General features: G+C 51.9%; 2 protein-coding genes across 2 annotated transcripts; one reads left to right on the top strand and one right to left on the bottom strand.

The window, feature by feature from the left end:
- On the top strand, nucleotides 1-1,181 carry PG997_012108 (uncharacterized protein; the record flags this gene model as incomplete). Its single annotated transcript, XM_066816422.1, has 2 exons — nucleotides 1-796; nucleotides 862-1,181. 2 exons carry the CDS (start codon nucleotides 1-3, stop codon nucleotides 1,179-1,181), a joined length of 1,116 nt encoding a protein of 371 aa, XP_066662114.1.
- A 6,473-nt stretch (nucleotides 1,182-7,654) lies between these two features.
- On the bottom strand, nucleotides 7,655-8,115 carry PG997_012107 (uncharacterized protein; the record flags this gene model as incomplete). Its single annotated transcript, XM_066816421.1, has 2 exons — nucleotides 7,655-7,898; nucleotides 8,087-8,115. 2 exons carry the CDS (start codon nucleotides 8,113-8,115, stop codon nucleotides 7,655-7,657), a joined length of 273 nt encoding a protein of 90 aa, XP_066662113.1.
- Between the last annotated feature and the right edge of the window lie 1,958 nt (nucleotides 8,116-10,073).

Raw genomic sequence — 10,073 nt, 5'->3', positions numbered from 1 at the left:
ATGGATGACAACGCGCGAAGGAGGAGGCAGAACGAACCGCCCGTCAGTGCCACTTCTAATCCTAGATATCCGGTTCATGATGCCAATGCGCAACGAAGGTCGTACGGTGCCGGCGCAGGCGCGTCAGAGAGGTATCGGCCTGCGCCACTCAACACGTCCCCATCGACGGCTCGAGGCATGGGCGGGACGGCTGCCTACAGCGGCTACTATCAGGAGCCTGCTGCGGCGTTCTCGACCGCGATGCCACAGAACACAATGCCATACCAGTCCGAATATGGGCAGGATACACGACAAACACAAAACTTTAGCGCATACAATCCCTCTCTGATGTACAACGTCCCGCAAACGAGCGCGCAAAACACCGTTTACGATACGACTCAACAATTCCCGTCGCGGCAGCCTGCAGCTCTGCAGATGATGCCGACGGATGTGGCCGCGTCTTATTTCCCGAGCGAGCCAACCAACGCGGGTGCGGCGCCTGCCCTCCAGGCTCAAGCAGCTTCTTCGAGCACTTCGGGAGTATATCAACAAAGCCCGGCGGACCAGCGCGCAATGCTTCACCAGTACCCCAGCAGCATTGCGTCAATGAGCGGAATGTCACAGCAAGCTAGCGCGCCAGATCAGGTCATGGAAGAGCAGGAATATTCTAATTCGACAGAGATGGGCGAGGCCTATGAGCAGTACCAGACGGCTTTGAAGGAAATTTTTACCAATATCCGCAACGGCGTCTTGGTGTCGGCTAGTGAATCTCTCTTGACTGTTTCCGACTGGTTGCTTTCCAAAGTCGCTGAATTGGGTACGTTTAGGGGGTTCTTTCTGTGGCACTTTGCACTCCTGCTAACGAATCAATGGTCTCTTCAGGTCTAGCTGCCGATAATCCCCAATTGCACCATGACCGCATCAAGCTCTGGCACGATTTCAACCATGCATGGCTGGCTCTGCTACAGAAGCAAAAGGACATGGTTGGCTCGGGTATTCCACCTCAGAGAGGCCAGACACTGGTGAGCGAGGAAAGCCTCAAGAAAATGGGCAAAGAAATTGTGCGGCTCTGCGATGGAATTGAGCGGCATGGCCTTGTCGATTACGAGTACGGTGTCTGGGAAGAACCCATCATCGAGAGTACGTTTTCCCCCTTTACTGACGACGCCCCTCTCCCCCATCGTGTCGGGAGTCCTGACTGACTTGGAGATAGTTCTTTCGGAGTGCCTCGACTTTTACGAGAATGCAGACGGGGCCGTGACGAATAACGCATCCGTTGCGAACGCTTCAAGCTCGAGTCACCACAACTCGAGATAATTGGTTTGCGGATGCAGCCGCTATGTCACCAATCCGCATACGATGGTTGGATGACAGCATCATTGATTGACTTTACGTGTATGATACCAGCACTGGCTAGGCGTTGAGTGTTGGACTCGGTAGACTACAACTGTACCATTTTCTGGGTCCTGGTCGGCCTACCACCTGATCAGGAGAGCCAAGTTTTGTCTTGCTATACCCTTTGTGGATTATAGGGGTGGTCACGGAGTAGAAGGATGGGTTTCTGTATATTTTCGGGGTTTATTGGGCTTTGGTGAGGCAGCAATTTGCCTCCCAGTCCTTATTTTGGTATCGTGGCAGGGTGTCGCTCTGCACGGGGCGTCTTTCTGCGGTTGGGCCTTGATGGTTGGCAGGCATAGGCATCAAGGGGACTGGCGAGCTATCTATCGCCTCCCTCGTTTCTGGCCACGAGCATTGGAAGCAGCAGGTGTGAGATATGGGCAAGGGGTGGATGCTCGTTGAGTGGGACACTCTCTGCTTATGCACGGATGGGATGCCCACGAGGGCTCTCGGTATGAATGAGTCAACGGACAGGCCAAAAAGGAATATAGAGAAAGAAGACGGCTGCTCTCACGGGCTTTTCTTGTACAAGCTGGTGGTGTTCCGGCATGGACGGTCTAATGATGATGGATGGGTGTACGCGTATGGACATGGATTGTATGAACGCTCACGCCGCTCAGCTGTACCTGTACATGTTGGTTTTAGAAGTGTTTTTATTTTTTTACCTTTTGCCGTGGTTTTTTTGGTCGGTTTCTCTTTCCTTTTCCGATGATGATTTGCCGTGACATTTCTATCTCGGGGCGACCTGGAGGTGGTCACAGGCAAAGAAAGACTTGGGGACGACATACATGTAACCAGTGGCGCTTATTGGGCACAAATCCTGCCTGACAGGCGAGAAATTTAGAGTGTCGACCCTCAAATCAGCGATGATCAGCGACATTCAGGCCTGGACCAAAAAGAAAAGAGCCGGGCTCAGCCTCACTGCAACCTACAACCACACTACAACCACACTGCAAGCAACCTATGCCGGCCCAAGTAAACATGGACTCATCTCAGCATGCTGCCATTCATGGAACGCTGATTGATACCATCGATCCATCCGCCAGGGCTTTTCGTATCTTCCTTCTCCCCAAATGAGCTCATTGGGCAGCAATTTGCCAGTATGTAAGTTCGCTTGCTGTCACATTGCGCAAGCGCCTCGCCCCTCAGTGCCCAGGTCTTTTTTTCCCCCTTCTTCCTGTCACTTGTTTAACCTTAATTGTGGCGTAGCATTCTCGGGTACGCATTTTGGTGGTGATATGTGGTATGGGCAACTGACAGACAGACACATTGTATTGTCTGTTCTCTGTACTTGCTCCTTGTTCGAGATTGTTCGGCGCGGCAATTGAGCCTAACGGGTGCATGGAGTCAGCGTCCGAGCCCGACGAGAATGCGCCTGAAGATGAATCCACCGACTCCTGTGACATTCATTGCCTATATCAACATACGATTGATTTCTGGACCACCCACAACGCAGCAACAACAACACAACTTCTTGTACTGCGTATTTGGGTTGTTGGCCCAGACCTTGCTTTTCCACATGCACCCGCCACATGCAGCACGGCGGTTTTCATCGATCAGAGAGGTATGTATCCGTGGCCTCGTCCTGATCTGCTGGTGGTGCATGTGGTTTATGCATTTCTCTATGTTCAATCCACCTAGACAAGCGGATCATTGGCCAGCCTCAATCGCCACGGACCCGGATTCGGGAAGAAGGCCGCCGTGCGACATGCTGCAGTCAGTCGTGCAGCGCAGTGCATGCCTACCGTGCCTACGCGCCTACGTGCCTACGTGCCTACTCTGCTACTCTCTTATGTTCCAGTAGTATTGGCCAGCTCTGTCTTGCACAAATCCCAACACCCCCCTTTCCTTCCAGCATCCTGGCATGGTTGCCCTTTACGGCCAGGGGGTATTTGTGATTGGCTGGCGAGGGAGGACCGGCAACCAGGCGGCTGCATGTCGATCTCGGAGCATTTCCATTTGTGGTTCTGTAGGCAGGTAGGTATGTCAGTATTGATGTGCATGTATAGGTATACATATAATGCATGTCGGTTATGGTACACTGCTACTGCTTCGACTGCTGCTGCTGCTGCTGCTGCTGCTGCTACTGCTTGCACTTGCACTTGCACCACACGCACCATACGCACCGGGCGGACCCGGTCGACTGGATCAGCGGCAAGCCTCCCACCTCATGCATGCTCTAATTGCTTGACACACGCCAAGATATGTTAAGCTGAGTAGGTAGGCGTTTGCTCTTTCGTGGATGTTCGTCCAATCCATCGACCGAGGCGGCTCAATACAACGTGATTCCTTTCTTCTGGCAAACATCAAGCAATTTCTTATTATTGTTATTGTTGTTGCTCAGCCCACGCCCTGCTATATGCTATGCTATGCTATGCTATGCTATGGGCCCCCCAGCCCCCATGCCCTTGCCCTGCCCACTGGCAATTGGGGGGACTGGGGATGGATGGACGGATGGGCAAGGGGGGTTATGACCGGTCAGATTTTTAGACGAACCCCTCTGCCCGCAGATCATTTGGAGCATGGGGGTTATTGGCTGAGCTTTCGTGTATTGGCAGGGCTAGACATGCAATTCTGATAGATGGGTGGATCGATCATGTCTCTTGTCTTTATTTTCTTTTTCTTTTTCTTGTCCTTCCCTTCTTTTCCGCCTCGGTAGGGGGATCCGGTGGTAATACTGTAGTTGAGACCTAAGGAGGGGCGGCTGTCAAGGGTTGTCAAAGTACCTACCTACACCTGCCCATTGCTGACCTACGCACACAGTTCCCAGGCTTCTCCCCCAGACATTGGCCTCAGATCATCAATCCGGGGCGGTTTGCACGTAAGGCAGCCCTACCGTCGTGCGAGGATGAGCCCTGATTCAAATGACTTGCTTTCCATTCGTCGTTCAAGAGGTGCCGCTGTCTGTGCCTGACCTGTCATTAATCAACCGCGGAGCGGGCACTACTGAGCAACCCCTGGCACCTGGCTACATACCTCATGTATGTAGGTATATTCGGCATCACACCTACTCTCTACACTGCGCCATGAAGACTCCCACTTTGTCGATCAATAGCCTCGTCAATTGATCATTCGCATTGGGCAGGCTGACAATGGGGCCTCCTGTCAAAATGGCTGGGCATCAACATTTCGCAAACTCCACCCTCTTCCTCGGTGGTCTGCTCTATGATATGCATGTGGTCGATCGAGTCGTCGACCCCCTCCCCCCAGCTTTTACCACATCCGATCGCCTACCGCCTACCTGTGGTGTACATGCGGTCCAGGCAGGGTGTCACTTTCTAGCGGCGCCTTCCCGTGGGCTGCCCGCATCTACTTAAATTCAGCTCTGCTAGAACGACAGGGGCGTTCGTGCTTCTCTCCGACAGTTGACCGGAAGCGCAGCCCCGGGTGGATGTGCCCGTCGCTCTGTCTCTTCATTTCTTTTTGCCGCAGTCTTGTACTGTAAATGTAAGGTAAGGCAGCAAGAAAGATCAAATGCAAGTACCCAGACATACACACGCCCTGGATACAGAACCCCAGTCCCGCCACTTTTGAGGGGGTCTGGCACATTGTTACCTACATACTTACATGTACATATACATTACACTATACCTACCTCCCTAGCATGCTGGAGGGCAGATCCAAGTACAAGAAAACGAGCACGAGAGATCTCGCAGCTTGTCAATCTCGGTGGGCTGCAGCCATCCGAGCGTCCAAAGGCAGCCACCCACATTGATTTTGTGTGGGGGGTGGGTGTGCTTGTCTTGATTGATTGGGATGTGACCGCTTACGCCTCAGCCCTGAGCAATGATCCCTTTTTTTGGCGCGAGAGTACAAGATGGAAAGCGCCACTTTCTCGTGTGAAGCTCGGTCTATCGAATCAATGGCGTCGTCCCGCATGCGACATGTAGAGAGAGATATGTATACGTGCTACGCAGCGTGCTACGGAGCTCGCTCGGGGGGCTGGTGTCCTATATAAACCCTCACATATAGGTGGTGGAGTTATTGATTTCCCTTGTACGACCTTCGTCCTCGATGTAATGACTAACGGACTGCTTCCCGACACATTGCCAATGCTCCAATGGGATGCCAGCTGAGAGGGTTTGTTGTCTTGCGTGGGGTTCAACAGTCGCTAGAATCTGTCTGCGTACTGCATATTTGGCGCCATTGGGCCCCATCCTGGCGGCGTCAAACGATACTTATCGAATATGTCACATACGGGATCTAAGACAGCGGCTGTTGGTGGTGGTGCCAAGCAGGTACTTGGTAGGACTAAAGACAAATGAAGGAGCTCGCACTTATGTGTACCGGAAGACGAGAAGAAACACTTCCTCCTTCTGCAGGTTCTGGTAGATGTTTGATGGTTTATATTCGAGGGGGTCTGCGTTTAGTTGGTTCTGAATATCTAGAGCAATTTATACGCAGAATGTTGTATTGCTGTGTAACCCGAAATACCAGAGATGAGATATCGTGTATAGATAATGAGTTTATGTAATACAACGATCAGGGCCGCCCTGGGAGTATTATTTAAGCCTACTTTGGATTCGCCCATCTTGACCAAAACGTGGGTAGTACTGACGTTATAGCCATTTACCATCCACAAGTATATATGTATGGTCCTTTTGAGCCATCAGCAATGTGGTGGAAGTCTTTAGGAGTATAGGGGGCGAAGAGGTAGGCTCGTGGAGAGTCAGCGAGGCAATAACTTCTTTGTATGACAGTACGCGCATCGAGTACGGTCCTTAAAGGGCCGGTGGTTTGGCGGCGAACAGGATGGTATTAGAGGATTTTGAGACTGCCAAGGTGACTTTTTTGCAGTCGAGGGCCCTGGCGCAATAGGAAACGGAAAAGGGGGACGGGGGTGTTGAGTGGTCCATAAGACAGAACAGGCCAGCTGCTTGCGCCCTGAATCATCTACTACGTGGAAATCGTCGAGCTTGTATGATACAGCAGTTACAAAACCACCATACTGTATATCCTCGATGATGTCTATTCGAAGTTGATCCAATCCCTCCATGGTTGGCGACGGTCAGGCAGGCTCGTATACTTGGATGGGACATCGCTTACGTAGAGTCCTGAGAGCTGTACTTCCTGCGCGAAGATCATAGTTTGGCTTGTTCCTCTTCCCCCTGAGCTCGGAGTGCCACGCTGACAACCCGGTGAATCTGATCCTCCTTCCTCCAATATCAAAATCCGGGCCCCTTCCCCACGAGCATTGCCTCATCTGGTATCTCGCTCTGGATGTCACCTCCGTTTGTGTGCTAAATATGTCAACACGACATGTACGCTCACAGCTCTAGTAGCTGAGGCTGATGGAGCAAGAATCGCTCGTCCCTTGGTGCACATACCTGGGCCAGCGGGGTCAAGAGGGTGTAACGAGGCCCGATGACACAGGAGGTGATATCGAAAGGACATACAACCAAAAGCACATATGAACTACCCTGAATGTTGGGTTATTAGTGAAGTGGAAGGAGAGCGGGATAAAGTGAGGCACCCAAGCAAGTGTGTATGTGTGCGGCACTAGAAGGTAACTGCTGATAGTGGCAGATGGGGTAGCTACCTTATAGTTGCTATTGTGAGTCGCCAAATACACAGCTTACTAACGGAATAATGACTAAATTGATTCGCTTTTACATGGGCTTTCATGGCGGGCGGCACATTGGCAGCACTGTAAGGGGCTGTAACATTCGGGTCGGTTAGGAGCGAGCGCAACACGTCTTTGCTTATATGGTCGCATTGTAACTACTTGATATATGCGTGCTGACATTCAATTAAAAGAGGAGACTGTAGCCAAATTGGTATCGACTGGACTGCTGAGTGCTATCAGGAGTGTGGGGGATCTTCCTATTCCCTTTAATCCTACGTTACCAACAAAGTCTGATCTGAGATACTTGGGCAGCTATACCTAGCCCACGAGAGACCTGCATATAGTATTTAGTGTTTGAGATCGAGAAGGCATATATCCACGTTCTATCGCCACCATGTTGAAGTCCAACACAAAGACCGAGCCAGTCCCTCGAGAAGTCTTCAAGGCATGGAGATCTGAACAGCCAGCCAGCCAGCCAGCCAGCAGCTGGATAGAAGCACTGTCGTTGAGAAACCACCGGCGTATTTTATTTAACTTAACTTTCTAGCGTCTCCAATGCCTCCATGTCTATATCTACCTATTCCTTTCTATCTCAACTGAGAGATTTGCACAATAAGATAGACACACCGATACTCCAATAGTGAAACATAAGTTCCATGATGAACTGATAGAGCCTCCTCAACCCACCTATCCATATCAACACTTCTGCTACTAAGGAGATAATTTTCTCATGCAATCGTCGAGTTGCATTTGCATTCTCATCTCGAACTCCTTGACGACCTCGGCCTCGGGGCGAGGTTGGCTGCCGTGTAGCGCGGCATTACGGTTGCCAGCGGAACCCGGCTCCGTCACGTATGCTCTCATAGCATGGCTATGAGGCGCGGCGGCGGCAGCAGCGGTATTGGTAGTAGAAGAAGTAGTAGAGCCGGCCGTCGCTGAGGCTGAGACACCGTTGCTGGAAAATTTATGCGAGGGTTTCTCATGATGTTTCCTAGGCATGACAGAGGGATGGCCCCGACATGTTAGCACAGTTCTTGCTTCATCCAATTCTAGTATCTACCTCCCCTATACTAAGTAAAAGGTGGGAGAAGTGGTTAAGGCCACCAATAGGAGAAGAACCGAGTACTGGTGAAGAGGACTCACCCATCTTGCATCGGACGACTGCTCGACATGGTAACGACGAGTGTTTGAAGTGTTTGTGCAATTTTCCTGTTACTGAAGGAGCATGGCTTTGAAAGGCATAAAATCTCCGTATCTATTTTCCATCCTGGCGCGCCTGGGTCGGCATTTATATAGCCGGCAGGAACTGCGAAGCTGCGCCCGCCTATTCCCATGAGAATGATCAAACAGTATACTATACCGCTCACTCTATCGCACGTGCATGCCCTGTTGTTTGACCGGTAGATGAGAACGACAGTTTGGTAGCACAACGGTCGTCGGGCGATGCTTTTTGCTTGCCGCCGGTTCGGATCCAAGGAGTTACCCGAGCACCCCTGGACCAGGCCAGGCGGCTCTATCTTGCGACGGGTGTGAAGGTGGTCATTGGGAGGTTTCCATCTCGAGCTATTAAGGGGGGAGGGCTGTTGATGACGGACGCACCCAAGCTTGCCGGAAGCCTTCCCCGGCGCAGCTAGACACTTAAGCTTCATGCATGGCTGACGATTGACACGATTAACCGGCAGGGCCCTTTTCCTCGCTTCCGACCGGGGAGACATGGGGGAGGCAGCCGAAAAACGTGGTCTCACATATCGGCTTCTGTCCCCCGCGAGCCACGAACCAGGTGCCCGGGACCCCTATGACGCCCCTTTCCCGTACCGCTGTTCCCTATCCAGGAACGAGGACGTTTGCTTGGGGCTCCGGACTTGAGGGCACTGGTGTAAAGGGGGGGCGTTATCCTGCCAGGGTGGGAAAGTGGGTGAGTAACTGACCACGGTCGTTGTTGTGACCCGATTGGGTGTATGCTCACTGGTTAGAATCCACGAGGTCCCTTGCCCGGCTTTCGATCCTATAGGTCAGTTTGCCATGGCACAACTGTCATAGGGAATGTCTCGCCCGGTGGGCGGACGGGCAGACGCTCCTCGAATCAGATTACCTTTTTTTGTCTGGCCGACACTGCTGACACATACTAAGATCGAAGCGTGGAAGACGTCAATGGAAGGACGGAGAACCAGGAAGCATGTGAGTTCGAGCGCATTGGGTAGGTGAAAGTAGGCAGGTGTTCTTGGGGGTTGGCAGCAAAGCGTATACTCGAGCCAATCGGAATCAAGAGGCAAACAAGCAGGCAGCCATACAAAGCCTTGTGCAACCCAACGTCGCTAGAACAGCGAGTGACACCCATTCTTCCCCGCGGTGCCTGCCGCCGCGAACGAGCCCAGTTCGTTTCCACAAGTGGAAAGTGTACATGCCCCGGGCAAATCAAGACCGTTGTGATCCCCTCCCGGGTTCTCTTTCCGTCAGATAACAAATGGGTGTGTTCGCGCTGTCATCTTTCCTGCCCCGGGTAACAAATTCCTCTTCCGCTCGTCACGATAGGCTGGTGTGAATCACGGGTTAGATTACCTGCATACCCCTACGTACGGGTAACTTCAACACAGCCGCGTGCCGTATTAACCATCCCAGAGACTGCCGGAAAGAGGCGGTGCTTTCATATGTAGTATGCCATGATAACAAATCAGCCATCACTTGCATTATTAGAGAGAAAGTCAGTGACGGAATCAGTGCCGATAGGATCCGGACGCACCGCCCAATATACATGGCATAGCCGATCATGTTGTACCGTTCTGGCCTCACGGAACTGCGGCCTCCCTTCCACAGTGGAGATAAAGGGGTAATTGGGCGACGTTGTGATCTTGTACGCCCTGTTCATCACGTCCGTTCACCAACATAACGTTCTTTCGTCGTCCGCCAGTATACAAAATTCGAAGAGAAATTATGTAGGTCATCTAAATGTCGTATATTGTTACAGATTTCGCTCCAAAAACAAAGGATATCCCTTATAGGGTTAACATCCGCATCGTACAGGGTGCGGTCTCGAACCGGGTTTTAATCCATGTGCCTAGCTCCTAAAGATGCCTCTGGCTGAATTCCAGTAAGGCGATCTGACAGCGCCGGTCTGCCCTTGGGTATAATC

This window comes from Apiospora hydei (genome assembly GCF_038363865.1).
Source record: "Apiospora hydei strain CBS 114990 chromosome Unknown utg000009l_segment0_segment0, whole genome shotgun sequence".
NCBI classification, from domain to species: Eukaryota; Fungi; Ascomycota; class Sordariomycetes; order Amphisphaeriales; family Apiosporaceae; genus Apiospora; species Apiospora hydei.
The sequence above is the reverse complement of the archived record's forward strand: the minus strand, read 5'-3'. Positions and strand labels throughout refer to the sequence as shown.